Source organism: Drosophila albomicans, chromosome X, assembly GCF_009650485.2.
Source record: "Drosophila albomicans strain 15112-1751.03 chromosome X, ASM965048v2, whole genome shotgun sequence".
NCBI lineage: Eukaryota > Metazoa > Arthropoda > Insecta > Diptera > Drosophilidae > Drosophila > Drosophila albomicans.
The window spans coordinates 5,939,839-5,962,020 of record NC_047627.2 but is presented as its reverse complement, the minus strand read 5'-3'; the positions used below and the strand labels follow the sequence as shown (position 1 = coordinate 5,962,020).

General features: G+C 35.8%; 1 protein-coding gene across 3 annotated transcripts in view; it reads right to left on the bottom strand.

Moving 5' to 3' along the window:
* The window catches only part of LOC117572816 (ras-related protein Rap-2b), a 59,226-nt gene that overhangs the window by 16,187 nt on the left and 20,857 nt on the right, over nt 1-22,182 (bottom strand). For 2 of the 3 annotated variants that reach the window (XM_034255918.2, XM_052003008.1), the window contains exons 2-3: nt 19,704-20,454; nt 15,337-15,568 (exon numbers count right to left, since the gene is read on the bottom strand). In XM_034255918.2, coding sequence (XP_034111809.1) covers nt 15,337-15,568; nt 19,704-19,792 — 321 coding nt within the window. In that variant the 5' untranslated portion in view covers nt 19,793-20,454. The remainder of the gene's footprint in view (nt 1-15,336; nt 15,569-19,703; nt 20,455-22,182) is intronic. The other variant, XM_034255919.2, reaches the window with a different exon arrangement.

Below are 22,182 nucleotides of genomic sequence, written 5' to 3'. Positions count from 1 at the left end.
ATAATGTGCATTACTATATGGTATATTTTAAATGCAATATACTTAATATTGCCTTCGGTATATTTTAATATTTTTGTGCATTATATGAATTTGGTATATTTAAAGAATAATACCGCACTATTATGATTTTATTCAAAATAGGTAGCGGGTATCTCACAGTCGAGCACACTTGTTAAATATATTTTCAGTATTTTGCGACAATTTCTTTATTCTATTTTACAAAAATGTTGTATTATAGTTAATGGGAGTGCAAGCCTATAAAAGCTAAGCTATCAAAAGTAAAATAAATTGTAACATTTCGTATGACGAAAAACGATTTTAAACCAGCTCAACATCGTTTTTAAGAGCAGGCCTAAAAGCAGCTTATAATGCTGGCAAAAAATCTATTTTTAAATACACTCGAGTATAAGCTCAGGTTGCTTATTTAAACGTATTTATTTTTAGCATTTGCTGAAAGGTGTGTGTGTTTTTATGAACCATTCGCAAAGGCAAAATGAAGTCTTTGCCAACTACTATGTAGTAGTATTTTGTATTTAGCCTGGTTTAATTAAGAGTTCCTGCCCCAAAATCCGTTGCCATAAGACTCTGTGCCAGAAGTAGCAATACTCTCACATACAAACATATTCCGAGAGAGAGAGAGGCAGCATGATGACTGTCATTATACCGAATGTTTGTGTCACATTGCGAGTGAAAGTGAGAAAGAGAAAGCCGCAAACACACACATTCACATTCACATATACCTATACACAAATTGTGAATTATGTTTTAAATCTTTTAGCAGCAGCCACTGGCCCAAGGAGTCGAACTCGAAGCCGACCCCGACTCCGACCCCGACCCCAAATATCACAAACAATGCAGGCCAATGGCAATGTGTCTGCTGGGAGATGAAACGCATTTTGTATACAGAACTCAATTAAGTAAATTTCAACAACACGAACCAACAAACAAAAAAAAAAAAACTTAACGAGCTCAAAGTGTTGATGTCCCTTTTTGACGAGCAAACGAATTTTAAATACTCTTTATCAAAAAAAAAAAGTTGGGATTTTTAAGTGTCAAAATCATTTACATAAAATCGTCATAGAAAAATCTTGAATAATATCATTTTCCTTTTCGCTGAAGTAATTTCTATCGTGCTTTTTGAAGTTTGTTTTTGGTTTGTTTTTTTCATTAGCAATAATGATTTTTAGTAATTTTATAAAAATGAATAAGCCCAAGTCAAGACAAAGACAGGCAATCTTTGAATTCATTAATAATGATTATTGAGTAATTATATAATAATAATTTATAATAACTAAGTATTCACTTTCTAATATTCCTCAAAAGTGATGATTTCTTAATATTAATTAAAAAATTTCTGTATTCATCTTAGCCTAAAACAACAATCTTTCATTTCAAAGATTCTTTGTTATCTTAACACTTGAATATTTTTATTTAAAGAGCGAAAGTTGTTGTTAAGTTATATTAAATTTAATAAGGATTTGTTGTGTTGCTTGAGTTTTTATTATTTTTGATTTTTACTGCTTTTGGAATAAAATTGTTTGAAAAGTAGTTGAGAATTGTTAATTGTGGATTCTTTATAGATTTTGTTAGTTTTAGGATTAACGTTTTCTACTAAACTTAAAGCTGCCTTATGTCTCGCATATTTTATATTTTGATTAATCTATTTCTGCACCAGATTATTAAAGGTGTAACTTGAACCCTCAAAAATATGAAATATTTGATGTACTCTGCTTAAAGAGCAGCGCAGAGTTGGATCAGATACAATTAGTGGAAACGTCGCCTGCTGTTTGACAAAGTGTGTGGACCCTTTGAATTGTTTAATGTGGCGAGCACAACTGGCAAATGGCAAATGAAACGAATTAGAGAAACAGACATTTAGTTAGAAGTAGACAGACGGCATCAGGCATCAGGCATCAACTAGCAGACAGGAGACAGCAGAGACAGCAGAGAGCAGACAGGAGACAGTAGAAAGGATACTAGAGACTGAGCTGAAATAAAGGGAGCTGCTTGAAGGACTCCCAGGAAAAGAGAGAGAGCTGCAACTATTCGATGGCAACCGCTGTCTGGGTGTCCTGTTTAGTCGTTTGTTTCGTCCCCATGACAGGAACTCGTTTGTCGTCAGTCTCCTCTCTCTTCTCTCTTCTGTCTTCTGCCGTCTGTCTTCTGACGACCGCAACATTTTGGGCGAGAAACTGACAACTAACGCCAGACACACCCTTTTTTTGTAGTATCAGATGAAGTGGCCGAATCGTCGAAATCATCGAAGCGTTGCAATGTCTGGTTGCAGTTTAATTCTATTCTCGTTTTGTCTCGCTCCCCACGGCAAGTTAATAAAAAGGCAGTGAAGAGAAATGTGTGTTTGTGTGTGTGTGTGTGTGGTGACTGCTTTCTAAATGGGAAATCCAAATGAAAATCAAAAAGAATAAAACTGCCAATGCCAACACAATAGCATAAGCTGGGGGTAAAACCAAAAAAAAGAGGGAAAAAAAGCTGGCAGGAAAATAGAAAAACGGCACGCAAGTGAGCTGCTGTTGCACATGCCACACAGACTCACAGACTCACAGACACAGATAGTGCAACTGCCACTGCAACTGACCTTGTCCCTGGCCTCGATCACGACCAAGCACAGGAGCAAAAGCACAGGACAACAAGGACCAATGTCCAAGGACCAAAGCCAAGCACATGCATTGAAGGCACAGACACAGGACTCCCGCATCATAACTCGCGGCTCGCAAATTGATTCGACGCAGAGCGTTGCGTTGCGTTGCAAAGCGTGGCGCAATCAACCATTCATATTTCGATTTTAAATTTGACCAGCCTTTAACCACATTAGGGCGGGTCAATTTGTGTGTGTGGGTCAAAAGAGCGTGGGACTGAATTTAAATAGTGAATTCTTAGAAATTCCAGCATTCATTTAAGGAATGTAATTGAATGCACTAAAATATATTTCGGGAATTCAAGTTGTGAGAGAAAGGAGAAAGGGCAACTAGAAAGGAGATTCATATACATATATTTAAAATCCCAATTAGCATAATGCTATTCTAGAACATTTTCTATTAATTAAATTAAATATAATTATGTTAAATTGTACAAAACAACAAAAAAAAACTGCTACCCAGTTTGAAGTAAACCAGTATAGTATTATTCTAGAAAAATATACCGAATTAATATACCACAAAATACTAAAATATACCAAAATATATGTTTGGTATATTGACATAGTACTAAATTCAAAATATACTACAGATATACAAGCAATTATGTAGGTGTTTTTCCCATATAAAAGAATTTCTCAATTAACTTATACAATTTTTATCCTATCTCTATCAAACTTTCAGGAAACACTCTAGTTTTAAAATAACGCGGACAATCGGATATGGCTATATCGTGTCAGCTGTTGACGCTGATCAAGAATATATATACTTTATGGTGTCGGATAAGCATTCTTCTGACTGTAATATATAATATATTTAAGAAATACTTTTGAATGGCAAATTATGCCAACTGTATTCGGGGTTTAGCTGTTTTTGACCTCTATTGTATATTTCGAATGTAGTTCTTCAACGATATACCAGATATATATATATATATTTAGTATTTTTGTAGTGCATTTTAAGAATAACACACTCGACTGGAGCTTTCTTTGTTATTGTAAAATCTTGAAACAATTCTTTAAAGTTCGAGCTCGTTTTTCTCACTTTCTTGATATCTTGTTACCCGCCTTGGGCAGTTTATATAGTTTCATACAGAGGTTTACAGAGCAGCTGAATCAATATTTCCATTTAGCCCAAATTCAGGGAAATGCTATTAAAAAAAGATGGCGAAACGAGCCTCGGAGCATGTCATAATTTCAGTGTGTGCATTTTCGACATATTACTTGTCCTAGGAAAGCGCAACGACACTGACAGCAGTGACAGACGTGGCAATACCCTGTAAACTTACTGATTGTAGCAATCGATAAATCAGTGTCTTATTTATTTATTCATTTGGAATATCTAAGATGTATAATATATTATATTACATAAAAAAGAGGAAATATATTTAATTTAAAAAACAAATTAAAAGAATTGTTTATCTTTTTCTTGATTTAAGTTATCTAGGGTAACTGCTAGTCGATCAATTTGATTGTAGCAGCAGCTGCAGCTGCCGTTTGCCATTGTTATTGCTGGATATTATTGTAAATAACTCGCTGAAGACAAGCTGAAGCACAGGAGACAGAAGCAGCAGCGGGCTGAAGAAATGTGGCAAGACGCAGTGGGCCAAAGTGGCAAGGTGGCAAGGTGGCAGCATCAGCTGCTGCTGCTGCTGCTGTGGCAACCTGTGTCTATGAATTGACCTATTTTCATGCATACTCAAGCAGGACGTGCGGCAGACAGGAGGCGGACAGCCAGATGGTTGCTCATGTGGCATGCAACACGGTCGCACGCTCACACGCCGTTCGCTGTCCCCACATGTGGCACTGCGGTTTCCGCTCGTTACACATTCACACAGCTGAGGCTGAGTCTGAGAGGCTGAGACTGAGATGCACAAGGAGATAGATAGCGAGAGAGAGCTGAATGGAAGGGAAAGGGAACAGAAGAAGGGCGGAAGGCGGAGGCAAGCCAAGCACAAGACCGCAAATATGCCTCAGCTGCTCAGCTCTTGTTGCTCCCTCTTTCTCTCTCTTTCTTTTCCACTCGCTTTCTCTCTCCTCGTGTCTCTATTTGCATATGTTGTCGCTTGATTTCTCAATGGGCTCGAAATTGTTGATGCTTGTCGAGCTGATTGTGTGTGCCGCCTTTTTCCTATTTTTTGGCTTTTTTGAAGAGTCGGTAAGGTTCGTTTTTTTTTTTTTTTTTTGGCTGACAGCTTTTCAATTGGATTAAGAACTCAGGCAACAACAACAACAAGAACAGTAAATGCAACTGCAACAACAGCAACTACAGCAACAGCTGCAACTGTCGCCTAGTTTTGATTGTGTGCAAGTTGGCCATTGGCTTAACTCGTTTATTGGCTTTCAAAACTTGAGCTTTGCTATTGAAATTGAATAAAAGCAGCTTCAAATTTAATCAAAATTGCACAAACACACACCAAGTGAATTGGGCAGGGATAGAAAGACAGAGAGAGAGAGAGAGAGAGAGAGAGAGAGAGAGAGAGAGAATAGGAGGAAGGGAGACAGGTAAACGGCAAAACAAAAACCAAAGAACTTTGAAAATTTTGTTACAAAAGCTATGGGGAAATTTCTAATTTCATTTACACGGACCGCACACAGCTCAGCCACCTGTGTGTGTGTGAGTGTGTGCGTGTGTGTGTATGAGGGCAAGTGTGTGCAGCTAGAGTGTGTGAGTCTTGTGTGCTGGCTACGCAAATGGTTAAATGCATTTTGGGCTTTTCCATTGCCTTGATGTGCCAATGATTTTTAGATACCCTGCAAAAATTATCATGGGGTAACTAGTTTTAATATTTAGTTGCAACAAAATGAAACGCTTATGGGGATCAATTTTGCATATAAGCCACATCATTGTTGCATGTATTAAGATAACTGAGTTAGATATATTATTCGATTTCTTTTGATTTTATACTTTTATTTTAAGTAGCTTTTTTATTTTATCCAGTTGTGTGTAGTCAATATTGTTTATATTGTTTATACTTTTTCTATGATTTCATTTTGATATTGTTTAATACCATAAAAGTTGATCTATTTTCATTTTAAGTAGTTCTAAGTAGAAGTTGCTACCCATAAGGCAACTTTCTGCCTCTAGGAAATGTATGTAACAGGCAGAAGGAATCATCCCCGACCTTGTGAAGTATATATATTCTTGATCAGCGTCAACAGACGAGATGATATAGCACTGCGCGTCTGTCCGTCTATATTATAAATACTTTTGTAAAAAAAACGCCGTATGCAATCAGGTCTTAATTGATTCGGTTGAAAATTAATGATCAGTATTCTATGGTATATTTTAAATTTATAAATCAATAGCCTTCGGTATATTTTAGTATTTTTTGGGGTATATCACATTCGAGTAAATTCGATTCTAGCTTGATCGATTGCTTCTAACTTCTTCGTTTTTCTTTATATTTAATTTTAGTTTAATAATCTGCATTAGAGCATTGTTAAAATACCGAATAATATTTTAAAATCAATGCAAACTTTTGGAGTAGATAATATAATATAATAAGAAACTTTTTGCTATATAAAACTGTTAAGAAAAGAAAAAGCGACAGCACTGTAGAGGATTGTTACAGTGGCGTCCGAAGCGGAAGCTGCGCCTTTAAGCTTACAGTGATGTCGCATAGCACATGCTGCGATCAGTGAAATTTGTACACTGGCCTCCAAACGAATGTGGACGGATAAAGTAGTCATTGTTAAATAAATATCACAGCACTGTTGATGTTTGATATAAGTATTAATGTTGAAAAGCAGATGCAAATTATGCGTATAAATATTAAAAAAATAACAAAATTCAGCAATTACGAATTTCGTATGAATTCAACGTATTTTTGCGATAGCATATTTTGACATACTATTTACTTAATTTAAATACAACTTTTGTGGTATTATACAAAAAGATTTGTGCAAATGTTTTCACAATTTGCAAGATTACCCAGAGAGAGAGAGTTGGAGAGAAAAAAAGAGTTTTTTTGTGGTAATTTCAAATGGAAATTCACTTTTGTTTTGCTTTCGGCTACCAGCTGTGAAAAGTTAAAGTCTCTCGCATGCAATTTCGTTTGATAAACTATAATTTATAAACAGTGAGTGGAATTTTCAATTATTATTATTGTGCAAATGCCGACAATGATTAGAATGTTTAACAAATATTTGTGTTTAACAATTATAATTTTATTATACGACATTAATGTTGCCCTAAAATGAATTTGCAAAATGAGGTGAAAAAATGCTTTATTCAAAGTGTTTAACAAACTATCAATGCGCCAAGGGAAGAGCATCGAAACCAGTGAAATGTAAATCTGTTTTAAATGCAAACCGCAGAAATACTATATACATATGAATGTGTAAGGCACAGCAGGAGGGAGAGAGAGAGAGAGAAATATATAAGAGTATGAGTGAAGTGCATTCTCAGTGGCAAAAAGCAATTACACACACGAAAAAACAATTGGAAATTAATCAATGTGAAAAACATATTTGATTTGAATGGAAAAATATGGAAGACATGCTGCGAAAAATATGAAAATTGTTGATAAAAATGTGAAATGAATTGAAAGCAAATTAATAACAACAGCCCAAAGGTAAACGTAATGCAAACAGCGAGCACAGATAAAAATGGACAAAAAAAAAAAAAACACGAAAAAAAGAAAACGAGATATACACAAAAAATTGTAATAAATGGATAAGCAAATATTTACATAGGTATGATAGGCACTTTTGCCAATCAACAACAGACTCGACTCGACTCGACTCGTTGCGATTTCTCATTCGGTTTTTTTTATTTTGATTGCCAGCCAATAAAGATTGCAATTGCGACTGGCGAATTGCGAATTGCGAACTGTGAATGTGTGGCATTTGGCTCTCCTCTGATGCTTCTTCTTAATGGGTTTTATGTTAATCAGCCGTTAAACGTAAGCGGCATAACTTATGCCACGGCATTAAAACGCCGGATTAAATATACTTTACTTTACACTCTTTTAATAGGATTGCCAACGATGGGGTTATCGTTAACGGCAGCAACAACAGCGACAGCAACAGCGACAGTTCAATTAACTTGTTGCATTCATTATGCATAGCAACAACTGTGTTTTTTCTGCAGATAAGTCTTTTATTAATTCGTGTGCTAATAGTAGATTTTCATTTTGATATTACAAAATTCCAGATAATCATTTTATTGCTATGCTTTACATTTTTTAAATTTCTATATTTCTATATTTAAATTCTAATTTGAGTCGCTGCAATAATTATTCTCTAATGTCCTGGCTTTAATTATGGGATTTGAGTAAGTATTAAGTAATTTAAGCTTAGCCTTTTTTTTAGTATACTCGTACTTTAGTTTTTATGCTTGTTGTTAAGGTCTAGACATATTTTTTAAATTTCTTTGACAATAGTATATTTTAACTTTAATTTGAATCGCTGCAAAAATCGTTCTTTAATGTCCTTGCTTCAAATTTGAAATTTGAATTTATGCTAGTATTCAACATAGTTAAAGAGTATAAATTAAAATAGCCTAAAGGCGTAGATATATTATTGTACTATAAAATTGGTTGCAAATTTTATGAACAGCAATTATCTGAAATAGATCTATATCAATACGTAATTTGTAAGCACCCAACTACGCAGCTTTACTTTAATATAATTTATGCAGTTGAAATTGCAGTCGTTTATTGTTGTCCTTGCTGTGGGATTGAAAGAGAGGACAACGAACAGAAGTTCGCCTGGAGTTACATACTTAATATTGTCTTTGGATTGGCAACAATTTTATTGCAGCTGCCATTGCCGTCGTTGTCGTTGTCGCTGTCGTTGTCGTTACCGTTAGCCTTAATAAAGTGCCACTCGTAAAATATGCAGTGAATGTTATCTTTGTTGCGAGTGGACTTCAGCAGCAGCAGCAGCAGCAGCAGCAAAAATAATTCATACGCACCGTGTGCCACAGCTGTTGACTGTGCAACTATTTGCACAATGACCGCTAGCATTTGTGCTTAGCCAGTGGAAACTATTTCCACTGATCCAACAACAGACCACCGCACACACACACACATTCACGCACACACACCAATACAATCAGCTTGCTGGCAGGCTGCAACAGTTGCAGGCGCGATAAGCACACATGCAACATCAACGCAGCTGATAACCTGTGCCGCAACAGCAAAACTATTCGCGTGTGTGCTTCCGCAAGGAGTGTGTGTGTGTGTGTGTGTGTCACATGTCACCACACAATGCTGTTTATTGCGGCTACTTGGCTGGAAATGATTGCGTATACGCAATGCGCGAGTTTATACTCGACTAAAGATGAAAAATGGTCATCAGCTGAGAGCAGCAAATACGACAATTTAAGCCAGCATTTAATTCGCTGTGCAATTAATTTTGGACTTAAGATTATTTGTAGTACAATTCAGTAATAATATTTATAGGTTTACTAGCAAGTTTAACCTTGGATGACTTGATTTTAATTCAAAGTATAAAATATTACAAAAAGTAAGGTGAATTTGTGTGTAAAATGAAAAATATTTAGTTATTCTTTTTATTTAATCGATAAAATAATTGTAATAAAAAACGTGCTTGCCAAAAGTTTGTCTGTATTTGAGTCATAGATCCAGTGCATGTTTGATTAAGCGGCTGACCAAAAAATTCAATTGGGCAGAATTGCAAAGTAAGCGAGCTTTATAAAGACTTTGCAGCTTGCTGAGCAACGCTTCTGATCAACAGTTACACAACAGTTGAGAAGAATTGCAACAAGTTGACCAACCCAATAGCTGCTAATCATTTCGCTTAAAAGTGTAAAAAAATCAATGCCGAAAATATAACTGAAAGTGGACCAAATGCATGCAGAAGTGTTTGACTAGGTGGCGGACCGTGATAATAGTGAAGACGGAAGGTCTAAGTGGGCGTGTCACATAGATTGCTAAGCTGTGCATGTGTGTATGTGTATATGTGTGTGCTGTCCATCAATTATTGCTGTTGCTGCTGGCGTTATAAGTAGATAAAACTGTAGCTCGCATTACAAATGACTTAGAACTTTGCTCATTTTTTAATATTAGATAACTATAAACAGATTTGTCATTTGCAATTGGATATTGAACACACCTGCTGAACTTTTTATGAATGCATATGTGAAATTTAATGAAATTGCAATAATATTATCGCAAAGAAAAGCGCATAATTGTATAAATTGTATATAATATATATAAAAATTAAGTATACGTAGAAACACAGCACAAATGGGCACTCAATAAAAATCGCATTTTAGATTAGACTATATTAAAATCAGTATTATATTTCTGTTTTTAAAAAGAATACAATACAGATCCTTCTGGCACCAAATTTTTAGTTTCATCTGACAGCACAGGATTGTAGCTGAATAAATCAGTAATAATAAAAATAGCACTCGCTATGATTTTCGTAAATTGAAAGAGCTTAGTTATTGATAAACTCAGTCAACCTGAGCAGCTGAACAACAAATTTGAAGTGCTCTCTCCACATAATCTTTGTCTACTTTCAGCTGAAGGTCGCATTTGACGATAAAACTGAAGAAATTGTTGCCAATAAAAGTTGCCATGTGCATCTTGGCCACGACACAGAGACATAGAGAGAGAGGTAGAGGGAGATAGAAAGAGAGAGAGAGAGATGGTACTGTGTTTACTCCTCTTTGGTGTCTGCATTCAATTGACAAGCGATGCATAAAGTTTTATGAGCCACTCTCTACGTACATATGCTTCAACTATATACATATATATATATGTATGTGTATAGTAGATGTAAGTATATGGACATATATTTGATGGCACTTCGATGGCAACAAAAAACAACTAAGAAAGCTGCAGTGGAGTGTGATCGACAGTGTGATATGCGGTACACATTTTCAGTGAAAGTAAAAGAGTGTAGATTATTCTTCAAAAATATAAAATTAATATGCACCGAAAAAGAAAAATATACCGAAGGCTATATTTGGTATATCGATATACTTTTTAATCAAATTATACCATTGAGTTCAAATATACCATATTGTCATTTAAAATTTTTCTTAAAATGCATCAAATTTATATATCGAAAAATATATTCCGATAAATACATATTTGGTATATTTTGGTCGATATACTATTAAATTAGAAATGTACAATAGACTTCAACATACAGACTGTTTGTTGAATTGTTTCAAAAGTGGAAGTGGGCGTGGCAATTACCTAAAACCAACTTGATCTGCTTCCAACAATGAAAAAAAAAAAAAAAAAATTGTAGCTATTATATACGAGTATTCATGTACTTTCTAGATCGAAGACGGCTTTTTCTGCCTGTAACATACAATTTCCTGTTGGCACACAAAGTCATAATACCCTTCTATCTTCTACTGTGGCTAGCGGAGTATAAAAATACAAAACAAAGGAAAATCCTTTTTAGCCCAATGCTTTCGCTTTTGGGCCATTTTGAGCGTTGTTGTTAGCCCAGTTTGCTGGCTAGTTGCTAAATTATTAGCCACTCACAATGGACTGACGCAGACACACACACACACAGGCACACACAGACACACATGGGCCGCAGCCAGCTGTCACTATTGCGATTTACGAGTGCGAGTTTGTGGCTGCGTCCCGGGGGCATATTCAACACCTCGTCAAATTTATGAGCAATGCGCAAATGTGTTAAAATTTTATGTGCACTTTTGTTGTTAGAACAGCAACAACAAGAAGCCGAGAAAAGAATAAAAGGAAAACAACAAAAACGAAATATAGAAAAAAAAATCAAATACAAGTGAGACAGACTTTTTCAGAGGAGTCTGCTTGATTGACAGATATTCGTGCATAGAAAATTAGAAGAGAATTGCAAACTGACAACTGCATTGAATACTCTATAAATTGTGGATTTGATTTGCTTGCTTCATCATCAAGTAATCTTCCCCAATAGTCTCTTCAGTTACTCTTACTAGCACCTTCAAAGCGAACTGACTTTGCTCTCAGTTGTCTTCACTTCATCTTGTTCTTGTTCGTTTTCTTCTGCCAGCTGCAGCCTAAATAATAGAAACATGCTGTTTCTTGGCTGGTTATTTATTTATTTATTTATGTGCACGATGATTGCTGTGAATTGAATTGGATTTGCTGCAACAGGAAGCACAACTATTCTATATATAGTATGGCAATGATTTGCCCCTGCGACGACTGCTCAACGTACGTTGGGCGCCAGAGACGGCAACTTGAAGTAAATTGCATTTCTTTGAAATAAATGGATTTACAAATGCAATTTGTGCACTTAACATATGTTTCAAGTTCGCCAAGTAATAAGACTGTTTCATATAATTTGGAAATACGCATTTAAAACATATTTCTGGACTACGCAAACGGTTTAAAAAAAATTTTAATTTTTTGGTATTTTGAATAGTATATACTGCTTTACAAAAGTCAAGTGTATTAGTATTAATATACTAACTCTTTCGCATTTGTTAATAGTATTTATTAGCATTAAAATACTAAATCTTTGGTATTTTTACTCTTTATAGCATAGTATTTTATAGTATATACAGCTTTACAAAAGTCAAATTCATTAGCATTAAAATATTAAATTTTTGGTATTTTAATAGTATATACTGTTTAACAAGAGTCAAATTTATTAGCATTAAAATACTAAATCTTTGGTATTTTTACTCTTTAAAAAAACACAAATTTATTATCATTAACATGATAATTCTTTGGTATTTTTGTATAGTATATTCTAGCTAACTAAAATCAAATTTTTACGAGTAAGCATTAAAATATGAATGGAAATAAAATATTAAAGCTTTGCAATCATTGCTGTTCGTGTCACGAGCACAGCGCCTACATAGATATGTTACCAAGTTGTGGGTGGCCTTGCTACCAGATACAAAGTCACAAACACGCACACACACACACACACACACTCGCATACACACATACACCACCCACACGTACACAATACATTTCCGCTTGCTGTTGGTAACAGGCAACTTGTTACTTTTGCTACATGTTACTTGCCAGCATGTTCTGTGAACCAGAGCCAGAGCCAGAGCCAGAGAACTTGCTACACTTGCCTCGCTTGCTACTTGCTACTTGCTACATGTGGCACAGCATTTCTGTGGCTTCAACTTCAGCGGCAGCTTCACAGCAGCAGACTACCGCCTACTGTTTGCCCGTCCAACTACGGAAATTGCTGCTGAACAGCAACAGAGCGGCAACAAAAAGTTGGAGAAAAAAACAAAAGCAAAGAAAGTTGCTACATCAAAATCTATATATGAAACTTCTTATCATAAGTATCTACTAATACACACACTCTATTACACACACTCGCACTCGCACTCGCAGCACGTGCAAATAAGTATCTATCGAGAAAATGAAATAAAATTTGTGCTCGTTTAATGATGTCAGCAAAAGATTTCAGTGAAAACTTGCCACACACACACACACACATGAGTCGAGTGGAGGCACGATTAATAAGCGCCAGCAGCATTCAGGATGCTTTTCTCTTCCTTCTGCTCTTCCAATGACCTCCTGTTGCGAAAAGCTGCCATTAACTACGGCCACGAGCAGCACGCAAGTGGGCAAAAGTACACCACAAAGGGAGTTTTTCTTTTCTTCTTTTTTATTGGTAATGTGAGTAAAGAAAAAAGCCTACAGCATACCTGCTTTTACTTTCCAAGCATTCATTAAGTAAATAAAAGTGCATAAAATAAATAAAATGAAAAGGAAATGTAATAAAATTAAAAAAAAAAAAAAAACAGAATAAAGTAAAGTTAAGGAACTTTACTAAAACTTAGTAAAATAATGAAACAAAATAACGAATTTCCTAAATAAATAATCTATTTAAATTCTTAAAGACTTTGAATTTTATTAAAGTATGATCTTATTAATATATAATATATGTGCGACACATTAGAGCGAAAAATATATAGACCAAAACAATTTTAAAAGTAAGTAACGATTATTTTTATATTATGAACTAGCATTATATGTATTTAGAGCTAAAATTGAAACATCAATTTTATGGTATATGTTTTTTTTTTTAAATTTAGATAAGTCAGCTTGCGACATTTTGGCCAGAGAATTACCCATATATTAAAACAAATATATTATTTTTTAAACTAGCTTACTTTGTAGCTTTTCAAGTCGAACATGATAAAAAAAAAAACTAAAATACCAAAGGAAATATTTGGTATATCGATATACTAATCCATTTAAAATATACGAAAGCATATAAAATATACCAGATCGTGATATTAGTTCTTAAATAACTTTTACAATTTTTATTTGATCGCAATCAAAACTTTAGAAATTGTAAATCTATCCTTATAGACTCCGAGTTTTAGGTGCTCATACGGATAGATAATTAAGAGTATGTGTACTTTAAGAGTTGGGAGTGTCAGTTAGGTAATGTTAGTTCTCCTTTTGCCTGTTATATACATTTCCTGTTGGCACATAAAATCATAACTCGTAACTCTCATTTGCGGATTCGTAGCCTACAAGTTGTTACAATTGTGACTTTAAGTTTGAAATTAGTTGTTTTTCTTTGTTATTCATATTTTTAAAATTCATTAAGTTTTAATACGTTAATAAGCTTTAAAAAGTAAGCATTATAAAAGACAACTGCCGAAGTTTACTTTAATTTTGCATAAAAAAACACATTCTCATATTGAAGTTTAAAAATTATTTTGTAATTAATTTACAATTAGAGTCTGCAGAGTTGAAGGTAACGATGGCTGTTGCTATACTGCTAGTAGCGACTGTTGTCAGCTGAGTTCGCTGTGTTAGAAGAGCGCTCTAATTGATTGGTAATGGCAATAATCACTTTGGACTCAATTTGTATTAGTCGCAAATAAAACTTATGGATATTACACTGACTGCAAAATGTGTTTGCGCTGCTGCTGCTGATGATGCATAAAAGAGAGAAAGCGGGAAAGAGAGGAGAGAGGAGAGAGAGAGAGAGAGAGGGAGAAAAATGAAATGCTGTTGCTATGTTGCTGGGCTGTTTCCAAGGACAAAGAGCAGCCTGGCGAGCATCCTTTTTGGCGCAAGTCACAGTTGACTTGGCTTGCATTCAGATGGATGGTTGAGTTGCTCCCGTACGTGTGTGAGTTACTGTTAGTATGTGTGTGTGTGTGTGTGTGAGTGTGCCCCATTCATATTTCTTTTCATTTGCCACCTGCTGCTGCTGCTGCGTTGCTGTTGCCGTTTGTTGCCTTGCCATTCAGTTTTATGAACAAGCATTTCAATTCGCGTTTAGCGGAAGTGGCAGCGAAATTGAATCGCAGGCTGTAATTTCCGCTGCACACAAAAGCAGCAGCAGGACGCAAAGGAGCAGCAAAAGAGAGTGGAGAGAGAGGGACGGAGAGAGAGAGGGGGGAAAGACATGGCGCCAGGACGTCGTCGACGTTGTGAAATATTAAAAACTAACTAAATGCTAGTGGCGTTCAGTGTTGAAAGCCATTAGAGGCAGGTATTTAAAAATTAAAAGCAGCAGCTGCAGCACCCACAACTACACACAACACACCCTCACACACACACGCACACCCTCACACACATACATCGAACACTTATGCAGCTACAGCTGAAGCTCAGGGCAGCCAGCTAAAAAGTCCAACCCAAAAACCAAAAACAATTTGATTGACTTAATGAACTCGGTTAGAGTAAGAGAGCGTGAGAGGGAGATAGAGTGAGTGTGAGTGAGACAGAGAGAGAGAGACTTACCTCATAGGAACCGGCCGTGTCGAGTATGTCGAGAGTTAGACTGACGCCTGCAATGGAGAAGTTGCCCTGATGCATCTCCTCGATGGTCCTTTTATATTTGGTGGTAAATATGTTGTACAGAAACTGAGTGATTATCGAAGTTTTGCCCACTTTGGCCGCGCCCATGACCACAATTTTATGACGTGCATTTGCCGGCCCAATGGCATCGTCCACCGCATTATTGCGACCCACTCTGCGAAGAAAGAGATGGAGATAGAACGAAAGAGTGAGTGAGAGAGAGAGAAAGTGAATTTGAGAGGCAGCAGAAGGCTAAAGTTAAACTTGAATTCATTTTAATTGAATTATTTTTGCGCTTTTATCATGTGTATATTAATTTAATCCTCCTTGACCACACATCCTTTGAGGCCAGTCGCAGTAGTAAGGTGATAGAGCAGAGAGAGAGAGAGAGAGAGAGTGGAGCAGTAAACAAGAGAGAAGAAAGCAGCGTGCAACGCTCCAATCTCCTCAGCGACTCATTAAAACTGTGCGCTACATTTAAAATTAATCATTTCCCCCAACAGCACAAAGCGAAACAGATAAAAGAACGAAGGCCACGTGACGCGATGCGATGCGATGGGAAAACTAAGTGACGTGTAAATGAGAACTTGCTGCAAACGCGTGCAGTGTATACGACTAGTGGATACCCTAAGGGAGATACTCAATAGCATATATGGTAAATTTAACCTCTATAGTCTGAGCTTGTAATATAAAATGTGCTAAAATTGTTCTCCTTTTTGTTTTCGAAGTTTGTTTAAATTGAAAATCGTTTGGTATCCTTAATATCCTCTTGAAGGGTATTCGTGTAACATTTAAGCTATGGCTGAACAACTTTTGTGGACTACTTAAGGCCACTCTTTTGCCTCAAACTATTAAACTAATTAAACATTTTTAAACGGTTGAAAACATAATAACAACAACACAATTAAAATGACTGCAAATTTGTTGAATTCAAAAATGAAAAATATTTTTTATAATTTGATGTTTTCATAATTTGTGGTTTTCGTAATTATTTTTTCCACTCATCATATAACATAGGCTGGCTTTAAATGTATATTACATTTTTTCAGTTTTCAGTCAAATTTTTTTATAAAAAGAACTGAAATATGCTATAGATCCTTTGTATTATGAAAATTTGGACATTTCTTTATTAAAATGTACAAAAACATACGATAATTTTGAAGATTTTCTTCGGTTGTGGTTTACCAAATGGATAATGACGGATATGCCCACATATCCTTCCTTTTTCCTTTTCCTTTCCTTTTCTTTTCTTTCCTCTCTTTCTTTTTTTATTGTCTAGTCTTGTTTAGACTTTCCTTTCCTTTCCTTTCCTTTCCATTCCTTTCCTTTCCTTTCCTTTCCTTTCCTTTCCTTTCCTTTTCTTTCCTTTCTTTTCCTTTCCTTCTCTTTCCTTTCCTCTTCTTTCTTTTTTTTATTTTCTAGTCTTGTTTAGTCTTTTCTTTTATTTTTTGTTCCCTTCTCTTTTTTCTCCTCTATTATTTTCTCTTAATTTAATAATTTCTTGTTTTTCTTTCTTAATTTATAATTTCTTATATTTTTCCTAATTTCTTTTCAAATTATTTTTTAAGAAAATGTCCTAATTTACTAATCATTTGTTATACATGTGCTTTAACTTTCCAAGGATGCGAAATGAACAACGAAAACTTTTATTAGTTTACCCAGAATTTTCAAAAAAACTCAGGTGGCAATTTGTTATTATTAAAATACTTCAGTGCAAGTACTATTGAAAATTTTGCAAATCTTTCATAATGCAAAGTTGGGCAAAACTTTAAAGGCATTCAGAAAAGTTTGGCCTTAAAGCAAGATGTGAGATTCGTCTTTAATCTTGCAAAAGTTTTCTTGGACATATCTATTGAATCTGAAGTTATCTTTTCGCTCCTCCACCACATGCTGGCTTTATGATTTCGTTCAAGTTTTTTGGGGTTGTCCTTCGTTAGCGTCTTACAGGTAGATGAGCTTCGATAAAGCGAATAACTTGGCAACTTTTCGTTTTTCGCTCGTTCGTTTTCTTTTTTGGTCGATGTGAATTGAGAATTTCGCTGTGTTGATTGAAAGATTGTGCTTGTGGAGCTTAGGTGACAGAATTGCCGTTGCCAGCGAAAGCTGTCGAGGACAATAGAATTTCAATCGCGTCAAAGACAAACAGCTTCTTGCCACCTAACCAACTTATAATTTCGTTCCTCGCGACCGTACAAAATATCAGCAAATAATCAGCACAAATATGCGAGGCAGAAAGACAGTAAAAACAAGAGAGAGAGATGGCGAAAAAATGAAAAGCGAAAAGGAAATACCAAACGAAACAAAACAGAATAAAGGAGAATAAAATAAAATTCTTGACTTGGCACAGGAAAAACAAAAGAAAAATATGCAAGCGACGACGACGACAATAATGATGATGATGATGATGATGATGTTGGATCTCGGTCCCTTAGACTGGGACAGCAAATCAGCCAGGGGAATGTCTTATCATTGTGTCTTGTGTCTTGCGTTTTGTGCTGGGTTTGAGGTTCGCCTTGATGAGCAAATAACAAGCAAAGAGATGGCGAAACAAAGAGAAGGCGCCTCAGTTTCGGACTCGGACTCGGACTCGGACTCAGACTCGGTCTCAGTTGCAGTTGCAAAAAACTTGAGAACGCTCTGAAATTGTTGTGGGTAAAATTAATCTGGCAATTGCCGTTGGCCGTCGACTGTCGACTGTTGGCTATTCCGCTTGTTGCCCGTTGACAGCTGACATCCACCTGGTCATCATCATCATCATCTGGTCACGGTCTTCTTCGTTGAATTTCTTTCTCTCGTTTGCCACGCTTTCAAACAACAACTTTAAGCGCTTTCAACTTAAATGCAGCTTACTGTTGCTCCAATATCATTTTGTCATTGTATTCCCGCTGCTATAAATATTGACTATATTGTCTACTTTATACACTGAGTACTGTCCTTCAACCTAGATCTTTATGGCCTTTTAAAAGTTGTTTATAATTAAAAATGAAATAAAGCACATTATTTATTTATGCTGTCGCCATCAGTCTGATTTTATGAGTATGTACGTGTGTCTATCTGTCAGCTATTTAATGAACGCAAAATTCGCATTTCATTAAAACGAAATCTGTTTTTAATTAAAATAATAGAAACAAAAGTTTGTCGCGCTAAGGCTAAGCTTGATTACCCTATGAATATTATTAATTTATATTTGAGGTAGCTTTGCGATTTGTTGCTTCCTGTTGTAAGGAACCCAAAATTAATTTATTTTTAAAATTTTATAGCAAACTTTTAGTTAAGTAAATGAAAAACATACTTATTTTACCCTTTTCTAATTGAAATCATATTTAGTTTTAAATTTTTATATAGTAATTAAATCATTAAATCATTAATCGTATGTGGTTGTGTTTGAATATTGGTTATAAATATAGCCTCAGTAAGTTTTGTATATTTATCATATTGTAATAGACTTGATTTCAATTAATTTTTCTTGACACACTTCTCCTTGTATAATATTTTGATATTTCACATATAAGTTATGGAGTTTACTATCGTTTTGCTATTGCTGTATCTATCGCGTTAAAATTGCATAGCGATCGTTTTACTATCGTTGTAAAGTTGAAACTATCGTTTAGATATTCTAGTTGTAAGTCTTTTCTGTCATTTTACTATCGCCTTATCGTTGCTTAAATATCGTCTTAGTATCACTTTATCGCTTAGCTATCGATGAGCTATCGCTTAGCTATTAGATTAACTATCTATAATTTTTTTAACACTTTACTATCGCTTTATTTTTGCCTTACTGTCACTTTTCTTTTTCTTTACTATCGTATGATTTTTTTAAAGCATTGCTCTTGACTATGAAAACGGTTTCTATTTATTTATTTATACTTTACTTACTTTACTTTTGCTTAACAATCGCATTACTATCACTTGACTTTCTTTTTACTATCACTTAGCTATCGCATGGCTTTCCTTAAAGCATTGGTATAGACAACTATATAACATATAACTATATAACTTGATATTTATTGCTGGGCTTAGCTATCGCATATCTATCGCATATCTATCGCTTAGCAATCGCTTAGTTAAGACTTATTTAACACTATTTACTATAGTTGTACTATTGCATTTCTATCCTTTTTCTTTTGCTTCACTCTCTCTGTTTAAAGCATCACTATAGCGAGCTACAAATTTTTCAGATGTCTTTGTAGCTTGCTATTTATTGCTGGGTATCCCGTGCTTATCGTGTATTAAACAAGAATATACTTATGCACATGTAACTGTATGTGTGTGAGTGAGTGAATGCATATGTATTTGCGGCTATAACTTACTTGTCACGCTTCGGCTTATCCTCGGCGCTGTCATCCTTCATGAACGAGGGCTGCAAGCTGAAGCGTCGACGCAAGTGACGGCCACGCATTTTGCCAAAGAGTTCTGCTCGCTCGCCTCTTCTGTTCTGCTAATGCTCTTGCTCTTGCTCTTGATTTTGTTGCTCCTTCTTCTGCTGCTGGGTGTTGTTATTGTTGTTCTTCTTGGGAAAAACAGGTGCCTGGCGCCTTGGCTTGGCAAAAAGGATTGATGTGCCGGGGTGTTGTTGGCGTTGTCGTTGTCGTTGGCGTTGATGTTGGGCTGCAACCACAGCAACCGTAAATCAGGCGAAAAAATCCTGTTATATGGTGTTTGTCACTGCCTGCGTTATCTCTATACGTGTGTGTGAGTGTGTATGTGTGTGAGTGCGTTACTTTGTGGCTTTGCTGTTAGCCCTGCATAAATTTCATCGAATCAGCCGCGGCGCTCAAAAGTATGCTGCACTTTATTATGCTCGCTCTCCAGCTATGTATGTGTGTGTGTGTAACTGTAGCTGTGTGTTAGAAGCGTTGTTGTTGGTAGTTACTTATTAGCCCGTCTGCGCTTTATGCAAATATTTGCAGCCTCTCTTGGGTTTCGCTTTTAATTATGCGCCCAACTCCGACTCCAAGCTCGAAGCTTCAGTTTTCAGTTTTCAGTTCCAGCTCCAGTTCCAGAAGCAAACTCCAAAACTCGAAACGATGCCAACTGGGATCTGGTAAAATGTAAATGTACCTGCAAATTGAAAATGAACGCAAGTTGAGTGCGAGACAAAAGTGGTCATAAATTAGCCGATGCTTCAACCGTCTGATAAAGATGAAGCTAGAGATAGCGATGACGATGACGATGACGATGGCAGAGACACATGCTGCGTTTGCTGCTTAGCTGTTTAACTACAGCAGCGACAGCGACAGCGACAACGTCAGTCGTCTCTTTAGAATTAGAAATTAGAGTAGCAACAGTCGAGAGCTGACTTTCAGATACCCTTTTTAAAATACCGAGTACAATTAATGCAATGTTATATACCCAACTTCTCTCCACTCGCATTGTTGCCGCTGCCAACGGAGATAATTAAAGTTAAAACGCAACCATTTGCCAAAAGTTTCACAGTTGGCACAGTCTGCACTGAAGTTGCGCGCAAAGTAATTAAGCAAATTTATGTGAGGCGTGTGGAAGCTGGAACTGAAAGCTGTTCTGCTGCCTTGCTGCCTTGCTGCCAGTCTGCAGTCTGCTTGCCTTAATTTTGTTTATGTTTGCCACCCAAGAGCCTCAACAAAAGTAGCTGAAAGCCGAGACTGAGACCCAAGAGATTCCGCACCAGAGACGGAGCCAGAGAGTGGGGGAAAGACATCAGCAGTTAACAGGCAGTTGCTGTGCATTTATTTTTAACTAAAAGCTACCCTGTAAAATACCAAAAACAACGTCATCTAGTTCCTTATACCCTTAGCACATTGTTTTTTTTTTATTTTGCAACCTTGCAACGATTAAAGTTTCCACTGAAAAGCAAGAAAAAAATGGAAAGGTAAATGCTTGGAAAAGGCCAACAAAGCTAAGACCTTTGGCTGCGTGAACTATTAATAAACCAGGCTAATTACAGCTCACAGCTCTCTGAGCTCGCAGTTGGCAACTCGCAACTTACAACTGGCCAAGTGTAATAAATTCACATTTAAAATTTCATTTGCATTTACAGCATTTCACGAGCAATGGAATGGAGTCGACACGCAATTTACTTGTCGCATGATCTCATTGTCATTTAAACAAATGTTTATTTCATTTCAGGCTGCCCGTGAATAACATCAATCTCGGCTCAAATGGGTTCAAGCAAATGGATTTCGAATGCCTAATTGCGGCTCAGGCTCAGGTTCAGGCTTGACTAATAGTCAACAAATTGTGTGCGTGTTTTGTATATTTATCATATTTATGAGAATTATAGCATAGAATTGAATTCTTATAAAATTCAAACAATAATTTCGTCACAGCAATTTTGCGCTTCAGGCTTTTTAAGCTTTTACTATTTGCTTGTTTTTAATTTGGTATTTAGTTCGATAAACATTTGCATTTATTAGCAAACAAATGTGTGACTCTTTGAATTCAAATGTTTGACAAGTTCTGACAGCAAAAGAAGTCACAAATGGATTCATGCAGTGTTTTTTTTCAATGAGAGTCATCATTTGCATTTATTAACAAACAAATATTTTACTTTTTAAATTCGGGCGTTTAACAAATTTCCGTAGCAAAAAAAGTCTTAAAAGAATTTATGCTGCAGCTTTTTTTCCAAGTGAGTCATTATAAATATCGTGTGCCAAATATGTATATATAGTTCATATGTTATATAATTTAACTCAACTTGAAAGCTGTGTATTGACATCAGATAATAGGTTTAATAAAATATGATAAACTAAAACGAAACAAGTAAGAAAGCTGCTGCCGACTGTGAGATACTCGCTAAACATTTTAAATATA